Source organism: Micropterus salmoides, unplaced genomic scaffold, assembly GCF_014851395.1.
Source record: "Micropterus salmoides isolate LMB-PRFRI ecotype aquatic unplaced genomic scaffold, ASM1485139v1 Ms_hic_scaffold_3, whole genome shotgun sequence".
NCBI classification, from domain to species: domain Eukaryota; kingdom Metazoa; phylum Chordata; class Actinopteri; order Centrarchiformes; family Centrarchidae; genus Micropterus; species Micropterus salmoides.
The window spans coordinates 29,736,251-29,756,187 of NW_024042261.1; the positions used below are offsets into that span (position 1 = coordinate 29,736,251).

The 19,937-nt window shown below is 41.4% G+C and overlaps 1 protein-coding gene across 3 annotated transcripts; it reads left to right on the top strand.

The window, feature by feature from the left end:
* The first annotated feature begins 3,808 nt into the window (after positions 1-3,808).
* On the top strand, positions 3,809-19,483 carry si:ch211-149e23.4. 3 transcript variants are annotated; one of them, XM_038692923.1, is made up of 9 exons: positions 15,013-15,152; positions 15,273-15,554; positions 15,694-15,987; positions 16,099-16,380; positions 16,486-16,648; positions 17,284-17,444; positions 17,592-17,667; positions 18,857-18,884; positions 19,028-19,483. In XM_038692923.1, exons 2-9 carry the CDS (start codon positions 15,362-15,364, stop codon positions 19,175-19,177), a joined length of 1,347 nt encoding a protein of 448 aa, XP_038548851.1. In that variant the 5' UTR covers positions 15,013-15,152; positions 15,273-15,361; the 3' UTR covers positions 19,178-19,483. The 3 variants fall into 3 exon arrangements, with proteins under 3 accessions (XP_038548853.1, XP_038548851.1, XP_038548850.1); XM_038692922.1 differs by having other exon boundaries at positions 15,694-16,380; XM_038692925.1 differs by lacking the exons at positions 15,694-15,987; positions 16,099-16,380; positions 16,486-16,648; ... (2 more) ...; positions 18,857-18,884; positions 19,028-19,483 and adding exons at positions 3,809-3,943; positions 6,346-6,672; positions 6,898-7,206; positions 13,523-13,804; positions 13,892-14,051 and having other exon boundaries at positions 14,984-15,152; positions 15,273-15,451.
* The last annotated feature ends 454 nt before the right edge of the window (positions 19,484-19,937 follow it).

Here is a 19,937-nt window from a genome sequence, read left to right on the forward strand (position 1 = left end):
GTGCACTTCACAGCACTTGTTTGTCTGCAGAAAGTATTATCAGTCAGTCAGTCAGTCAGTCAATCAATCAAATCTTTGTAAACCACCCTTCACATACATTAGGTGAGTAACAAACTAATGCAAATAATAAGGCAATAGATGATGAAGATTAAATAAAATAGATTCAAACTGAAATATTGAAAATATTGTGCATTTTTAAAGATTAAACAGCCCAACTTAAAGCTACCTCCACACACTACATTCAAATGCTGCTTTTCTGTTAATGCATCAATAACAATAATCCAGTAATGTTTTATATACTTTTGAAATGGGTTACACATTTGGTTGAGCATACTGCTGGCCAGAATTTTTGTTTAATTCAAAAAGTAAACTAACATTATCAACTGAATGTGAAGAAATTGACATTATGTCAAAGATGTATTGTGTTGCAGAGATATCTACTGTCTTGTAATCCCATTTTGTACCTCAAGCAGTGATAATATAGCTCTGCCCCTCCTATTCTGAGCTCAATCAGCTAACCCCTATTTATGCTTGACTATTTTTACATTGTTGTATTGGTACTTTTACTTAAGATAAGAATCTCAGCACTACTTCTGCTACTGCTTAAAAACTCTAAGAAAAGGTACGTTTTAAAGAAATAGTTTGATATTGTGGAAATTATTCACCTACTTGCTGAGAGTTAGATGAGAAGATTAATACTCTGACGTTTGTTTAGTAAATATGAAGTTACTGCCAGCAGATGGTTAGCTTAGCATAAAGACTGGAAGCAGAGAGAGATATCTAGCCTGGCTCTGTTGAAGACTTATTGTTGTTACACTTCAGTTTTTGCACACATTAAACAAATGAGATGTATCATGTTCATTAGTGAGCTTTAGAGGTGTTGGTAGGTGTATTTTGTTACCTTTGGAGAGGTAAAATGTATGTTGACCCTTTTCCAGTTGTTACATGCCAAGCAGGCCTGGTTTGTTTTTATGTTTTTCCCCTCCCCCCTCCTTACGTTTAAAGATGTCTCCTTGGGCAGGCTGTTCCAATGTTTTTAAATCAGTAAAGCCAAAAGCTACTTCTCCAGGTAAAAGAAACATAATCTAAAATTAAACCTTTCTTTTAAATTTAATTCCTATTTGTTTTCCACACCAGGGGAATGAACATGTTCTCTGAAGTAAGAAACCATTCCAACTAGACTCTTTGTCCTTTCTCTGGGATGCAGACCACACATATCTTTTTCAAACGTGAGTGGTATTAGATTGTACTTTAAGATATGTAGCCCAGGGAGAAGTACATGCTGATGCATCCATTTTTTAAAAAATTTCTCTTTGTACACTATGTGACTCAGATTGATAGTAGCATATCAATCAAGTGTTGTGACAGTGTGGAATCTGTTCGAGCCACTTTGTGTGTGCCTTACTGTGTGCATGTGGGAGGGCTGGAGGGTTTGGTGATAATTCAGCTGTAAATGAATAACAGCAGGAGGAGATGGTGCAGATGATTATTGATTTTCCTCCTCTGAAGAAAGTGATGATAAGGTTCCACAGAGTTAAGTATGTTAACACACAGGCAGGTTCGCTGGTGTTTTACTGCGGACGCATTCTTCCTGGCTGATCACCAACCACCTTTTTCCAGCTGAATTTCAGCATGCGTCTCCATAGAGAAAGTGATGAAGAGAAAGCCAGCAAGGTTAAAAGGATGCCAGCTGTACATCTGTCTAATCTATAAGTACCTTGTCTGTGAAATGTTAACAATTCACTGTCAGTAAAATACATTAAGTCGCAGATAGTAGGGCACATCAGGAAAAGACTGAAGGTTTCCAGACTCCTTCTCCAAACTCCACCTCCACCTACCTTCAGGGAATAACCACTTCAGGTAATTTAATTAGCTGGAAATGACCACCAGCGCCATGTCCATGTGATTACACCAAGTTTTAAGAGATGCAATCCACGCCGTGTCAAGTGTTTGCCCTCAAAATCAAATGTTGCATGTCATTTCGGTAATAGACTGAACTAAATTTTACCTTCCGGAGATATGATCATCCGCAGTCAGAATCAAGTTGGAGAACAAGACTGGAAGTAATAAGAGCTTTAATCTTGCTTGGATCATGCCGACAAAACCTTTAATCTATCTGCGAGGTTCAGAAGCTGATTTCTATGATTTCTAAATGCAGATACAAAATATCTTGCTTCCCTTCATCTGCTTTTCAATCTGTCATCTAAGACAAAATAACTCAAGAAAATTAACAAGAAACCAAGATATGATAATTTGGCTTGATTAACACTTGAATACAAATTTATTAAAACCCTCTGAAGGGCTTCCAAATGGAGGTTAAGGTGACATGTACATGAAATGAGTACCTCTAAGGGATTAAACATCTGAATTTAATACTGAGCAGACAAAAGACCCTGAACTTTGCTTAATATGCTCCTTCCTCTGATGTTACATAAATGATTCAGGCGTCTATCTCCTAGATTTAAAGTGTATTCAAGGGCCTTGGCCTCTTTCCATACAAAGAAAGATACAACAAATTTAGCATTTTACAGAAGTTGTGTGAAACGGCATTTTAGTCTTTTTAATGGATGTTTGTGTAGTATTGGGCCCTCCAGCTGAAGTGTGTCTGTGAAGTAGAGAGAGAAATAGGATGACACAACTATTTTCTTTGTTGTAAAACCACTTTCACAGGCTACAAAATGCCTCACTACGTTCACTGGTTTCATACCAGATGATTTAAAAAACCGTTACAAACCACACGCAATGAAAATGTGTTGGCAGAAATTTTTTATTGTTTTTTTGTCAGGTCATTTCATTCACTGTCATCCTCCTGTGGTCTTGATGACTCAACACTAAAGTTGATCAACTTTAACAGGAAACTAAAGATGACTCCCTCACACAGATCAGCCTGAAATGCTATGCAAAGCTGGGCCCCCTGCACAATGTGTTTACTTTTCTCACCCACATTTGTTTCTGTTTGCAGGGTGACAAATTGTGCCAAATAAGTCTGACTGAAAAAAAACACACATTGCCTCAAAATGAATTAGAGAAGCATTAACCCATAAAACAATACCCAGAGGTGAGTGATTTCCCAAACGGTAGGGCATGAGCAGTATAGTGAGCTGTCTCGCAGACAGGCCGTCTCTGAGTGTCCCGGTAGGGACAGGATGGTATAAATGATGCATGGCTTTACCACATCCCAAGGCGCTACGCTATATGAGGTGGCTGAGTAACTGAACAGACACATTGGTGCACATAGACTCTGAGAAAACAGATTCAGAAAACTGTTACAGAAATGCAAATCTGCAGCGATTCTGATCAACAGAAGCCCACTTTTTATTTCAGAAAGCATATGGGAGAAGCAATTTTACACACAGTGTGTGTGTGTGTGTGTGTGTGTGTGTGTGTGTGAGATGGAGATGAGGGTAGCTTGTTTTGCTATATTTATGTTTTGGGAGCCCACTATACTATACCAGTTTAAAGGGCAGTTTGAGAGTTTAGACTTGGTTAGGGTTAGGTGTTTGGCACTCAGTTGTGATGGTATGGATATGATCAAGGGCTAGGGAATGTATTATGTCAATGACTGGTCCCCACAGTGGCACGAGGATATGTGTGTGTGTGTGTGTGTGTGTGTGTGTGTGTGTGTGTGTGTGTGTGTGTGTGTGTGTGTGTGTGTGTGTGTACGTGTGTGAGCATGTACACAGCCAGTCTGTGGGTGTATGAGTGGCAGCAAACATGCATGCACAGAGACAAATACACAACATCAGTGTCAGCTGTAGAGGAGGGTGTGTGCCTCTAACCATAAACCACAGAACACACATTCACACACACTTTAAATACCCTTATGCCTTACATACAGTCAGTTGATCCAACCCTATTTCACTCAATGACACCATCATGGGATGCTCAGGGCTGTTCATTTTGGGTCTTGTCCTAAATGTTGCTCACTGCTTGGAAAATCCGGGTAAGTCTGCAGGGTTACAATCCATCTGTGACTGTCAGCTGTTTATGGGTTTATTTTACTGGCCTTTAAGGTCTTGTTTAACGTGTGGCATTTACCCTAAGCAGTGCTGCTATGGTTTTCCTGATTAGTCCAATTATAAATGCACACAGGCAATAAAGCCACATGCTAGATGCATCTTGAACGCACTAAATGATAACTATTTCTGCAATACATTGCTGATGGCATGCTGGTATTGTCACTCTGGCAGTCAGATCATTATTATTGATCAGTGGTGAAACTTAAAACCACATTAGTTTCTTTATAGCATATAATGTAATATATGAGGGTCGTTAAGATTTATTTCTTTGAGTAAGGGGAAAACCCTCTACTACCCACTACTGTACGGTTTTAGGTTCAGTATGAAGTCTTTGATTCTGTAGAGTCACTGGGACTTCCAGCTGGAGATGAAAGTTTGAAGAAGCTCTGTTTTTTAAAGTCGAAAGTCTTATTTGTTTACCACATCCCCAGTCTGCATTGGCAGTGTTGCTGTGTGCCACGGGTGAATGGCTGCTGTTTGGTGAGAAAAAGAAGCCCATGGGGCTCAGGAAATATGATGCAGTGCATGAATACCTGATTTTTTTCTCAGTTATTACTTAGTTTGTATCCTTAAGGTGTGCCTTTTCCATGCTTGGCTGACATTTATTTTGGCAATAACCTGCAAGGGCAAATGAATTATAAACCCAAAAGGAATAATTGAACCCGTACAGCATATTTATTCCCCCCCCCCTGTGTCCTTCCCTCTTTAAAGGCTCTCCACATTGTTTCCATTTGCTGTGATGTATAGTAAGACTAGTATTTCAGCTTTAACAGTGTTTGATGCAAACAGTTTGGTTTTGACTGCAGCAGTTGTCTGTATGTTCAATGGTTTTCCTTGAAGCAGCAGCAGCAAGCTGTCATTGTTTTACTCATCATGTATCTAAAGCTGAATAGAAGTTCTTGATTTCAGCTGGCTGAACTGTGTCCTCATGTGCACTTTGATAAAGTAAACAGAGGAAGCAGGATGAAAGGGACTTGGTATGCATTAGGGTCTACACACTGTCCTTTCTGTGAGTGCTAAAACCTGTCAGCTTCTATTAAATGTCCTTTTCTCTGTAAAGTGTGAAGGGAAGAGGTTGTTGGTGTCTGGGTATGGATCAGGGTGTAACTTTTGGACTGTTTTCATTTCATTAATGGAGTCCTCTATTACACAATATACACTTAGGGGACATGGCCACATTTGTCAAGTGTCATTGTCTGCACAGAGTCCAAATCCTGTCTTCAGCCCTTTGAGTAGGCTATAAGATGGGTTGGAGATGGCAGCTGTTGGTCAGTAGGCAGATCATTCCACCACTTTGGTCCAAACAAAAATTTGATTGGTGCAAATTTCAGAGACATTCATGGTGCCAAGAAGATGTATCCTACTGACTACTGAATTTTAATAACTCTGGTCAATGCCCTGACTTTTTATCTAGCGCCACCAACAGGTCAGAATTTCTATTTGTCTAGTAGAGTACTTTGGTTTATATGCCAAATGGAAAATAACAAATAATAAAAAGGAATCATCGTTTCATTTTCAATAACACAGTTCAACCTAAGCTTTTGCATTTATGCTCTCCATTTCAGGATTTTTCATTTTCATAATGTCATTTCACAATATCACTTTGTAATTTTAAAATCCAATTTCCTGTTTCCCTTTTAACATTTAATTGTGGCCTAATTATCATAAAATAATAATGATTTTTTTTCATTTTCCTTTGTATTTTGAAGTCTCGCCCAGTGTCAGCTGGGATCACCTCCAGACCCATGTGACCCTGTAAGGATTAACGGGTGTAGCTAATGGATGAACATATCTTTCTGGTTAAAATGGTCATCCTTAGGTTTATGGCATTCCCAGTAGCCTCAGCTGTACCTGATTAGCTAATGTTAGCATGCTAACGCTCTAAACTAAGATAGTGAACATGGTAAAGATATACCTGCTGAACATCAGCGGGTTAACATTGTCAATGTGTGTTGGCATGCTGACATTAACATTTAGCTCAAAGCATTGCTAGCATGGCTGTAGTCTTATTTACATTGATTAGTCATTGGCGCATTCTAATTATGATGAAATGGCTGAGAACCTCATAACCAATGACCCGCTTAATCTGCCTCATCCATCACAATTTCGCGTAACTAGTGAAGGACAATAGGATGTGCAGAAACCCCTTTCACAGGCACAACAATGGACATCTATCAGCCTGCTGTCCGTCCTCTCAGGAAGAGGAACAATCACATTTTACCCCCTGATGACATTTCTGCTTTGCTTGTGTTTGCAATTTTAGGGCTATTCAGGTTAACTTATGACCTCTCATTGTTATTGAACATTGTGTTGTTCTGTGTCTCAGGTCTGGATGAAGAGCAACATATTGACATCATTAAGAACATCACAGGGTTCTTGGGAGAGGCTGTGTACCTGAGGTGCAGATATCAGGGCAAGGATGAAATCATAGGAGCCCAGTGGAAACGCCAGATTAACTCAAATGTTAAAAAACTGGCAGGATTTGCATCTAATGGTGTGCCATATAGCTTCAATGACTTCGAAAAGCCAGACTCTATCACCAACCTCACAGCTAAGATGATTGTGTCCACTGTGGAAGCAGAGGGAGAATACATCTGTGAATTTGAAACAGTTGGAGTGTATTATTCAGACATCGTATTCCTCACTGTTCTAGGTAAGTCAAGCCAATAATGTATATACTATTCTATTATTCACCACTATGTGAAAAAATCAGCCTGGTGCGATTGCTACAATTTAAGTTAAACATTTCTAAATCTAAAAGGTCATAACTGCTGCACCACCTGTCTGATTGAAATTAAACTTGTAGAGGCAATGCATCTTTGACCTAAGACATGCCTACATCATTTAGGGACATGTTTACTTGTTCATTCATTCACAGCTCGACCTGATATCCAGATCCTGGTGAATGCAGAGACTATAAACGGCCTTCACTATCAGTCGGTGTCATGCTCTGCTGTCAGTGGCAGGCCTATGCCTCAGATCAGCTGGTTGGTCGACAGCCTTCCTCCCTCAGATTACCCTTTTACTGTGAACGTCAGCAAAACTGTTCACTCAAATGGCACCTCCACCCTGAGCAGCATCCTCCGCTTCCCCACTCACCTGCTAGACGAGGACAGCGTGACCTGTGTGGTCCAACACCCAACCCTCCCAACCCCCAAACTCACCACAGTGAGGGTGGAGACATTCAGTAAGCTCACACTCACAAATAAGTATGTCAGTGTTGTTGTGTTTGTACATCTGTGTTGCCAGGTGGTGACATATTCTCTTGCATCACCAGTCAGAGTTTTGTAATCATGCATCATGACTCAGCACCTCACAACACAATAACTTTCTCCTGCAGATTTTTCACACTGGCCTTTCCTTCTCACTCTGCTCCAAATACAGTGACAGACCATAAATCACATTGCACAGCACAAAGCATTCATGTGGGAATGCACTCTTTCACTGGCATCCAGCATGGGGAAAACTGCAGCATCAACCCAATAACTAATTAAAAACAATATCATACCACAGTGCAGCATGTAATTGCATCCTATGTTATTGCTAACCTTAATTATTCTTCCGTCACAGCTTTTGACGTAGAAACCAAACTCTGTTCAAACGCCAAGTTGTCCGGCTCAGTGAGGAATGGGGTGCTATTACTTTTGTCATAATTAATAATTTTCAAAATATTCAAGGTTTTCCAGGAAAATTCTCCCATTGTAACTGAATGGAGAGACCCGATCGAAATCCTCCTCATACCTACTCCACTTTGAAAGCTCACCAGTTCAGCATACTTTCAGCTACAGACTTGATTTAAACTGTAAATTGGTCACAAGAAGTTAATCTATTAATGATGTATTCTGTTATGGGATTGCGTGGTGTGGGGACAGAGAGGACCCAAATGCAGCACTCTGAGGGAAGGAGGTTTATTGAGGGAAAAAGGGTGAGAGGGACTGGAGTGGAGGGAGAGGAGGACGTCGGGGAAGCACAGGCACGGGGAACCAAGGAGACTGGGGGCCAGGGAGTCGGGGAACACTGGGGCCGAGGAAGCGAGGCGAGGCGGGGGAACAGAGAGGACGCCGTGAGGGAAGTCCGAGGAGGAGTGGGCCAGTGGATGAGCCCAGCCGAACGGAGGACGAGGGTGAGTGTACCTGGGAGGGAAACAGACAGAGAGACAAGGTTAGGGAAGACAGCGACAAGGCACAGGGTAAATGTGAAAAAACAAGAAACGTGAAAGCCTGAACGTGGGGGTGGCACCGGGTATGGAGCAACGACGATCAAGCGAGGATGGTGTGGAGAACCGGGGTTGAAATACAGGCTGGGATGAGGTTGATTACTGGCAGGTGTGGCAGGCTGATGAGGTGCAGGTGCTGGTAGTTGGCTGGGCTCAGGAGCAGAGGGAGAGAGAGAGCACACATAGGGGAGAAAACACAGGGAGGCAGGCAGGGAACAGAAAACCAAGGAAAAAAGCAGAAAAACTGATAAAAAGGAGAAAAAACCAGGACACACATCGTCAGCTCACCGGGCTGCCACCACAACAGTATTCAGCTTTTTTGATATACTTTATGGTTTGTTCACGGTCGCTGTCGAAGTTTTATGCTTTTTTGAGCTCTTTTCTGAGTTTATAATGGGTGTGTATTGCGTGAGTTAGAGTGGGTGACATCATCACTACAGTGTAGCAGCTCTCACTCACTCACTCACTCACTTGGTCTTGTGTTCCAATTGGTGGACGGACGTTGAGCTATTTCTTGAATGAAGTTAAGTGTACTGCATCCAGATTACTGCATCTGCTACTACAACCACTACTGCTGCACTAATTACTAGTAGTACTACCTGGTACTACTACTAACAGACACAGAGAGAGACAAACAGACACACACACACACACACACACACACACAGTGTTCTCTTCATTGGGAAGTTGGGTCTCACAGTCTGTCTCAGTCTTATAGTCCACATGTCTCTCTGTCTCACAGTCCGTCTCACAGTCTTATAGTGCACCTGTCTCTCTGTCTCACAGTCTGTCTCACAGTCTTTCTCACAGTCTTATAGTGCACCTGTCTCTCTGTCTCACAGTCTGTCTCAGTCTTATAGTGCACCTGTCTCTCTGTCTCACAGTCCGTCTCACAGTCTTACAGTGCACCTGTCTCTCTGTCTCACAGTCCCTCTCACGGTCTCACAGTCTTATAGTCCACCTGTCTCTCTGTCTCACAGTCTGTCTCACAGTCTTATAGTCCACATGTCTCTCTGTCTCACAGTCTTATAGTCTACCTGTTTCTCTGTCTCACAGTCTCACAGTCTTATAGTCCACATGTCTCTCTGTCTCACAGTCCGTCAACAGTCTCACAGTCTTATAGTGCACCTGTCTCTCTGTCTCACAGTCTGTCTCACAGTCTTATAGTGCACCTGTCTCTCTGTCTCACAGTCTGTCTCAGTCTTATAGTGCACCTGTCTCTCTGTCTCACAGTCCCTCTCACGGTCTCACAGTCTTATAGTCTACCTGTTTCTCTGTCTCACAGTCCATCTCACAGTCTCACAGTCTTATAGTCCACCTGTGTCTCTGTCTCACAGTCCGTCTCAGAGTCTTATAGTGCACCTGTCTCTCTGTCTCACAGTCCGTCACAGTCTTATAGTCCATCTGTCTCTCTGTCTCACAGTCCGTCTCACAGTCTTATAGTCCACATGTCTCTCTGTCTCACAGTCTGTCTCAGTCTTATAGTGCACCTGTCTCTCTGTCTCACAGTCCGTCTCACAGTCTTGTGGTCCACCTGTCTCTCTGTCTCACAGTCCGTCTCACAGTCTTATAGTCCACCTGTCTCTCTGTCTCACAGTCCGTCTCACAGTCTTATAGTGCACCTGTCTCTCTGTCTCACAGTCCGTCACAGTCTTACAGTCCACCTGCCTCTCTGTCTCACAGTCCGTCTCACAGTCTTATAGTCCACCTGTCTCTCTGTCTCACAGTCCGTCTTACAGTCTCAGAGTCTCATAGTCCACCAGTGTCTCTGTCTCACAGTCCGTCTCACAGTCTCACGGCCTCACAGTCTTATAGTCTACCTGTTTCTCTGTCTCACAGTCCATCTCTCAGTCTTATAGTCCACCTGTCTCTGTCTCACAGTCCATCTCACAGTCTCATAGTGCACCTGTCTCTCTGTCTCATATTCCGTCTCACAGTCTCACAGTCTCACAGTCTTATTGTCCACCGGTGTCTCTGTCTCACAGTCCATCTCACAGTCTTATAGTCCACCTGTCTCTCTGTCTCACAGTCTCAGTCTTATAGTGCACCTGTCTCTCTGTCTCACAGTCTCAGTCTTATAGTGCACCTGTCTCTCTGTTTCACAGTCCATCTCACTTACTTATTGATGTCATACAGAGCCGTTTTCCATATATGGTAATTTGCCTACAACCTCAATATTGTCCAGCTGCGAACTGTAGCACCTCTCAAACCACGTCCCTCGCTCACACCACCCCCCCTGAGCTACTGTCTGCAGCCGAACCGTTCTCAGCCTGGCAACTCCTACACTCAGTCTGTCTGTACCACTCGGCAGCATAATCATCCAGCTTCAGGATCTTGGCAAATCAGAACAAAGTGGGCTTTTGGAGGGGTGGGGGGTCTTAAAGAGACAAGCGCATCTACAGCTCGTTTCAAACAGAGGCTGAGATGAGAGCTTGCATTCTGGGGCTGTAACCCAGAAATTTATTTTTGAAAACTTTGAATCATTCAAAATTATACAAAGTTTAAGGTTAGCAATCCAGTTTAGCGTCAGCCTTCAACAGCCAGCCTTCACATCGCAATTTCTCCAGAAATTGCACTGTCTAGTTTAGTGAATGCATTCCTGTTGAGTGGTAAAAAACATCAACAAGGTTCTTGTACACCATAAAGTGTTAATCATCATCATCATCACTTTATTTAGTCACATTTTGTTCCACAGACTTTCATCAGACAAATTTGCTATACTAATATAATCAATATTTTTACATGACCACATGTATATAAAAAAGAGTCAGTTGTAGTGAGGAATCCATTTAATTTTTTAAAATACAACAGAAACACAAAGTTGTACTGACCATAATTTCAGCTTGTGGTAAAACAACGTCTTTAATGGGCATTTAGCATGGGAAAGTACAAATTATCCATTTGTGTGCGCGAAGCAAGATCCAAAAAAACAATTGTTTTTAATGCAAATTCTGATTATTTATTATTGGTCACTTGATAGGCACACAGTCTTGCTGTTACGGTTTTATTGCCAATAATATTCATCAGCTGTCCACGTACAAAACCACAACAGAGCGCTGGAGAATAACTACATGAAATTACAAACCAACTACATATTTTTTCTACCAGCGCAGTAAAGGGTTAGCTGGCTGATCTGAGATTTGATGCGGGAAGCTGCTGTTTTATCGCCAATTACTGATCAGCTGAGGTAACAAACATAAAACTAATCCAACAACATATTTTTTTTTACCAGTGCAGTAAAGGTTTAGCTGTCTGATCTGAGCTTCCATCTGTAAGCTACCTTTTATTGCCAATTAGTGATCAGTTGATTGTTTAGCCTACATATTTTACACCACAAGCTAAAGCCAGCGCTGGAGAATAATCCAATACAACATGATTTTTCTACTACCGGGGCAGTAAAGGTTTAGCTGGCTGATGCTTCCATGCTCTAAGCTAACGTTATGGTTTTATTACCAATTAATGTTGCTGATCAGCTGATTGTCTCGCTAATGTAACTGGCAAAGCACACACAGGCTGGAGAATAAGTAGGCCACATGAAATTACTGCAAATACATATTTTTCACCACTGACAGGGGAAACACCTCACGGCTCTCTGTGATTATGGCCTGCTACAAGCTAAAGCTATCAAACAACAGCTTTCATTTGCATTGCTAAAATCTGACAAACTTAAGTTAATTAACGTTACCTGTCCAGCAGAAAACAGACAACTTCAGCACCGCTTTGAAAACATCTGTCCCACATTATAGCTTTCCATCTGGGAAAATCCACATCATCTGTGATTTCTGCCATCAGCTGTTTGTGATTTCTGCCGTCAGCTGTTTATAACTGTCTGTACTCCTCTGGCTAAATGGTATGAAGATCCACAGGCTGTTGGCTCTCCTGTAAAATAACATGTGTGCTCCTTAATTTTTCCAAATGTCACTTCTCTTCTTACTTCTAATAAACCAGAAAACTACTCAGAGACTGTATAGTATTATTATTATAATTATTCCCTCTTCTTCTATGTATGTATTTAATGTAGTGACCGGTGTCTACTGCCGGAATTAAACAAGCAGAAGAAGAACGCCATGATGACGAAATGCGTTCTGTAGCGCTGTTTGTTCGTTGTCGACTGTGGTAGAAACATGATGACCAAATATAGCGACCTCCATAGAAGGGGGTGTCCGCGGTTATGTAGATAGAAATGGCTCATTCTAAGGTAATAAAAACATAACAGTTCATTCTGTAAGGTCTTTATAAAGCAACTCTTTAGGTATACATTCCAGGCTGGAATGAAACATCTGGTAAATAATTATCATTTTCTCAGGAAGTGACCCAGCTATATTCATGTTCCCACCAAGTAAATTCTGTGTGGTGCAGCATAATGCCGATCATTAGGACCATTTCATTTTGGTCATCAACATAACTGCTCTGTTTATGCCACCATACTAAGAATAAACTAAACAAACTCTGGTTTTCCTCTCCTACGGTGAGTTTCATATTGGTTGGTCAAATTCATATTGGCCTTGGTTTGAAGCAGTTCACACCAGTTAAGCTTTTTTGTTGTTAATTAATTAGTTTCAATGTTTAATTTGTTTGGCCATGTTTTTGAAATGGCCTTTGCATCATAGACAGTGCAGATTGTCCAGATCCCTGCATGGATCCAGTTAATGTTCATACGGCACACTGTATGGTAACAGTCTCTTTAGCATGAGCCAAGTCAGCCAGCTCATTTGTCTGATATACACCCACTCTTCACTGAAGTACTGCAGCTATGGTAATTTTCTGACTGCAGTGGATTTAACTGTGGTTAAATCCACACATAAGCGTAGGTGTTAATAAATGGCCAAAGTGCTTTAACTCACTTTAATCGGACATACCCTTCCCCAACACCCGGGCTATTATGAGGTGTTAGCTCACTTGTCTTACTCATTAGGCCATGGCTGGCTATCATATGACACCACGACTTTTATGTATTTGATAATAAACTGATCTCTGCTGATTCCCTGTATTAAAGCCTGCGGTTCTCTCAGCTTTGGTTGGAAAGCAGCTGGGCCAGACATCTGCTCTCAGCTGCAGCCCAGCCAACAGATGGGACAGGTGATAAGCTTAAGTCAGCACTTTCCAAAACTCAAGCAGAAGCCCCTTATGGTCTGTGTTTAGCTAACATTCGGCCCATCCGGCCACGGCTTCCTATTTAACAAAAACACCCTAAGCCTCAACTTGCTATCTGACTTTTTAATTTGCTGGAAAAAACATTAGTCCTTGTGATAGAATAACTCTTCTCGCCTTTCTTCCTGCTCTGCAGCGAGGCCAAACGTGACCATTAAAGCAGAGATGGTACAACGAGGAGGAAGTGAGTTCTGGGTGGTCTCTTGCATTTCATCTGGAGGGAGGCCTGACACTGACATCTACTTGGCTTTGAACGCCGATGAAGAGCTGCAGAGAGAGAACAAAACAGACTCAGAAATCCAGACAAGCTCTGTCCTCCTCCCTGCAACCGTGTATGAGGGGCGCAATGTCACCTGTGTGTTTGACCACCCCAAATTTACACACAAAGTGTCAAAAGTCATAACACTGCCATCTTTCTGTGAGTATTATCAGTGTTTTATATGCCAAAACCTATGCTCATGAGGTAGAAGTTACAGAAAACGGTCATGTGCTTTCTATTCTGCAGATTTGTCAGGAGTTCAGATGTTGTACTCAGAGCTGGGAAGCAAGAGTGATGACTTCAAAGACTTCCAAGAATTTTTAGAGCTGCAGGAAGGACAGAGTGACACTGTCATCAGCCTGCAGGTCACTGGGAATCTGCCACGTTACAATGTTACCTGCAAAAAGTAAGAAATATTTGGTGTTAAAGGAGCACATAACATTTAGTTTATTCATCATGGAGAGCACTACTCAACCTGTGAAAACAGTAACCCTTCTGTTGCTTTAAAGGAGCTTTCTTAAGTATGAAAAGTGTCATTGTTATTTTTGTTTGTAGTCTTACAATTTTTAACAGAAAGCCTGCGTGAAGTTTGAAAAACATGGGCTTTTACCAGGCAGGGGAAAATTGAGAAAAGATGCTATTGAGCTGCATTATGGGAAGTGTAGGGTCCAGTATTTTTGTAGTTTGACCCATGATAGGGAATAAATTTCAGATATTTTGGAATTAGATCATTGATTTTGATCATTATTTTTTAATTGGTCTTTTATGAGTCCCCTAACTTTATGAAGGTGCAACATTAAATCTCCAGAGAAGCACTTAAAGACATGTCTTTATTCCAGTATGCTGATAAATGAAACATGATCAACTTTTATTAATTAATATAATCATTAGATATTAATCATTAGAATCATTATTTTAGTCACTCCATACATGGTTGACTGTAGAATTGAGCCTGATGTAAAATCTGGCAACTTCTAGCCTATAATTGTATATTTTCTTTTTCGCTTGTAACAAAACAAAAATAAAATAATCAAATTTTCTTTTTGTTTTGTTACAAGTGTCTTTTTTATGTTTCACATGGAAAGAAATGAAGAAAAACATCCAATAACAGGTAACATCAGGACCAATGTACATCGAGAGAGAAACAACCTACGTATCCTGTTGAGGATGTGGTAACATGTTCAGTGGCACCAAACCACAAGTGACAGACGGCAGGAACCAGATTTAGATGTTTCCTGCTTAAAATAATAATTTATTTAAGATTTAACTGTAATATGTTGATATTGGTAAACTGAAGCATGAATTCCTCTTTGTATATGTGCTTGTGTTTCCTTATAGAGATGATTGGCCCTTGCCTGAGGGAGTGGAGCTGGTTGGTAGCAACCTCACAGTTCTGGGTCCTGTGGGGCATCAGCATGCTGGTCTTTACGAATGTTTCCTCTCCTATCACCATCATCAAGCAACGCTTAAGTTTAATATCACAGTTAAACTCAAGTTGCGCAGCTTGGTGAGTGAAACTCTTTCCGTGTGTTTCTGAAAAGACTTTCATGATCACAGTTTGAATTTTCTGCATTGTGTGACTATGAAATATTGATGTGGAACTTTCTCTCCGCGCCCTTCCTCTCAGTTCCCCCCACTATACGAGTTGCTTTGAGGACTGAAGATGGACACAGGGTGATTGAGTGTTCAGCTGCTGATTCTGTTCCTGCAGCCAACATGTCCTGGCTTCTACCGGTGGGTGTGTCTGGAGTCTCTTGGTTCAATTTCACTTCTCATAATGGAAGCCACTCTGTCAGGGGAGTTTTACTCCTCCCTGCCTGCTTGCCTTGGGAGCTCACTGCAGAGTGCGTGATAAATCACCCTGCGTTTGAGGAGCCACAGAACAGAAGCATAATACTCCCTCTTTGCGGTATGTTCAACAAATTGAGCAATAGTTAATTTTGTCTGAGTAGTGGACACATTTGGCCATGCAATCGCACCATAGATTTGAGCTTTTTCTCAAGAGAAACCCCTCACTTCTTGTAGATTAACTTCTCTTTCCCATGCAGCTCGACCTAACATCACCATCAGCTCCTGCACTGAGTGGAAAGACGGTTATGAGTACACAAAGGTGGACTGCTCTGTGGACAGTGTTGCCCCTGAACCAAACATAACCTGGCATGTTGGAAAGAGTGACATCACTTCTATGTCAGAGACTAAAGTCCTGGTCAATGATTTTGTATCAACCCGTAGCTCTGTGCATTTGAGGTCGTCTTTGTATTCTGGTCAGGATTTGACCTGCATGGTGGAGCATCCAAGCCTGGACGCACCAGAAAAAAGAACAATACACAATCTTGTGCACAGTATGTTATTTCTTTTGTTGAGATATTTCTCCCTGTGGTTCACACACACACACACACACACACACACACACACATACAGCTACTCATCCTCACCCCTTGTTTTCTTTTCAGAAACCCATCTGAGTGTGTCTCTGGTGAGACAGCAGAACTCTCCTATCTTGCTGGCAGTGTGTGAGTGCAGAGGGGAGAGCGTTGGGGCGAACCTTGCCTGGGTCCTTCCTGAAAACACCAAAGGCAAAACATCCCTCCAGTCACAGTATGAGGGCCATGTCCTGAAAGCCAGGCTGACTTATCAGTTTCCTCTTGCTCTTCATGAGGGGCAGGACCTGACCTGTGTTTATCATTTTGAACATGGAGCCACAGAGAAGAGGACCATTCATATCCCCAGATACTGTGAGTTTAACAGAAACACACCCCTGTTATTTCAAATGTAGAAATTCACATAAATGCATTTCAGAGATTCGGTTCATCTTCAAGGTTCAAATGATTTTTCTGCAGATATCTCTTCTGTGAGAGTCCTAAACCACACAACTCCTCTGCAAAGCCGCTACGGTGGTAAACCCATCATACACCGACTGACTCTCCAGGAAAATCATCACAATCAGAGAGTTCTGCTCCGAGTTGAAAGCAACGTGCCAGAGTACAACCTCACTTGTAAAAGGTAGCATATCCTCTATCACATCCACACAGAGTGTACTGTATAGGTAATGTACTGGATGAAACGCAATGTGCTGCGAAATGGATGTTATCCAGCATATTCTTGACATTATATTATTATTATTATTATGTGTTGAGATATCCCAAAACCTAAACCAAGAATGAATTGATCATACTATCGTAGCCAAAGCCTGATACATCTTATGGCTCTGTACCTTAGTCCTTCATCTTCCAAAAAATATTTAAACATGGGCACTCCTTTTGAGTAAATCCCACACACACATCCTGCTGCTGTAAATAGTCATTAGAGAAACAAATGTGTATTAAATTGTGTATTTACTCCTGTTATGTATTTTTGAGTAACATTTGATTAAAACTAAAGTGCCAAGCTGTTATAGAAAATTACCACTCCTTTTTAAAATCAAATGAAACTTTGTATTTGTGGTGCAATTTTAAAGATTTGTGTCTTTAGTAGGAGCACATTGACTTGGAATCAAGTGCCACATGATCAGAGTAGGGAAGTTAGAAAATAACACATTTTTTATTTTGGTCTTTTCAAGTGATTTGTTCACAAGAAGGGTAAGATAAAAAAAAGAGTAATTTAAAAACAAATTCAGTTAAAAGTCACTTGTGTTTCAGGAGTGACGGCTCATATGTTCTTATGGATGGAGTTGCGATGGTCTTCCAGTCAGAGCTCACAATGCTGGATGAAGGCCTCTACACCTGCCAGGCGTCCTTCTATCACCACACAGCCACAGTCAACATTGAAGTGGAGATCATGAACAAAGAAGAACAGCTTAGTGAGAACTTACCCTGTTCTATTTTCCATCTACATTGAGAAAACAGAGTGACATGTTTACTTCTAATCATGTCAACATATTGTATATGGTATTTTATCAGACTTAGGTCTAGTATTTGGCTCTGACAAGTGTGTGTATGTGTTTCAGCACTGGTGACCATGATCTGCATCGGTTCAGCTTTGGCCATCATCTGCATCACAGTGGTCATGTTCTGGTTGTGCTGGTGAGTTAAATGCCTCAAGTGCCATGTTGCAGCTTGGCAGGTGATGTCTTGACGGGCAAATGAGGGCAATGCTGCTGGTGAAACACAATACGAGACAAACAGGATGTAAGATCGTTAACCCAACTCACCAAAACCCTCAGTATCATGCAGTTATTCATAAACAGGAAGTAATGTGGCTAAAGCAGACAGGTGCCTCTGCCACCGCAGCCCTGCTTGTAGACAGGTAGAAAATGTTCCCTCTATCAGAGACAACAACAGATTTATTTTCCAGTTTCCTGCTCTGGCTTTTTGCAGTGTTACGTCTGGCACTTTCAGCAGTAGACTGCTGTTAGTTTGGCTCATTATCATCTATGTCACATTGCAAGAGCGAAGGTAAAAGGTTCAAAAAGTCCACATCTTCGGAAGTTATTAGTATAATGAAATTCGAGCTGCCATTCATCAATGAAAAAAAACCTCCACAAATCCATCTCTTAATCTTTTTGCTTTTGGAAAAAATCAGTGAATCACTTGTCTTTTACGACTAGTGTGGGATATCTGTCATGATCCTGTGTTTATGGTTTCTGCCTGCAGAAGTTTGCACATTTCCATGTTCACTGCCAAACATAACTTCTCTCAAGAATGTTGTCACGATCAGATCAGGCCTCGCTGTGAAGAAAGCTGCACTGTGCAGCACAACTGTGGTTTAGAATGGGTTTCAATAGGCCTTCGGCACTGGTCAGAACATTTGGTCAAGGTGCCATTGGTTGACAGAGCCTTGGTCCCATTATCCCTTACTCCAGAGGGAGGGTCCTGTCAGGCTAATTTGGGAAGGTCAATCACACAGGGTACATAAGAAAACATGACTCCCCAGGAGAAAAACTATTTTGGGACTAACCCTCCCTCCCCCTCCAATACTGGGAACACTTTTTGACAGCAGCAGGTCTTCACTGAGTTGATGTCACTGAGGTCATAATGAACAAAGTGAGATGCAGCATCTGACATCAGAGATCAGTGATGAGGAGTGGGGTCGTCACTTGTCTCCATTGATATTCCTGACGTACAATGCATTCACACCTGCACTTTACCCGTTTGAACTGACTCAGTGTCTCAGGTTAAGTCACAGTGCCACCTAGTGGTGTTGTTCAGCCCTACAAGTTCCTCAACAGCAGGTTCATTCACGATTATTCAACTTTCTTTTTTTGTTTTACAGCAACATAAATAGCAAGACGCAATATAAGGTAAGACTACAATCAGTTAACATGCATGTTTCTTGCTCATAAATCCTACTTTTTGTTTAAAATTTGTAATTGTTCTGAATTTGAAACCAAATTCAACCTGTTTTCGTTCTCTCTTGTTGCTGCACACTCTCTCTATGATACAGAAGAAGGAGTCTCTCTCACCCTTGACGGCTCTGATGCAAGAGCCCGGTTCTCCTGAGGTGAAGAAGCCATCAGTGGACGGGAAACACAGTGAGGAATCTGCTAAGATGGTCAGTTACTCCATAGTCATTGACGTCAAGAGTACAGTGTGAAGACAGAAGATGCTTTGGATTAGACATTTAGCTTTACACTGTGCACGAAGGCTTACTGGAACTGCAGCATTGTTTATGATACCAGTGTATTATGAGCTCAGTGTGATATGTGAAAGGATCCTCTGTTTATGTACTGAAATACCAGTTCTTTTTTAAGTTTTTAGTTTTGATTGATTGGCATTAATGATTTTAAATGTAGCCTATTACTTTTGCACTTTTTTAAAAACCTGACTTGAATTTTGTACTGTTTTATGCACATTGTATTTTCCAGTATTTGTCAATAAAATCATCCAAATATAATCTTTTCCCATATTGTTTAATTTGTTACCATGACTGTACTACAACAAACATATTTCCAGATTTAGTAGACATGGCTGACAGATTGGCTGTGACTTTAGCTACACACCAGCTGCCCTTGTGATATCTTTGGTTGACTAAATTAGTGAAGGACCATCTGCTGTGACAACAGGAGTAATTCTATAAATAAATTCCTGTACAGTATATGATCCAGCTGCAGACAGACTCATCCTCAGCTTATCCGCCCACATCAGGTTGCAGTGTTCTAACACCCTCTTGTGGCAAATGGCCGCACACACAGCTGAGAGAATAGGGTTTTAGTCACGACCATTTAGGTTTGTGAAGAGTTCCGTGGAGTAATAAAAATATTACATAATTAAAATTGTAATTTTTCAGTGTATAGGAGGTTATATGCCACACAACTGCTGTACTTTCCAACAAATTAATGAATTCAATAATCATG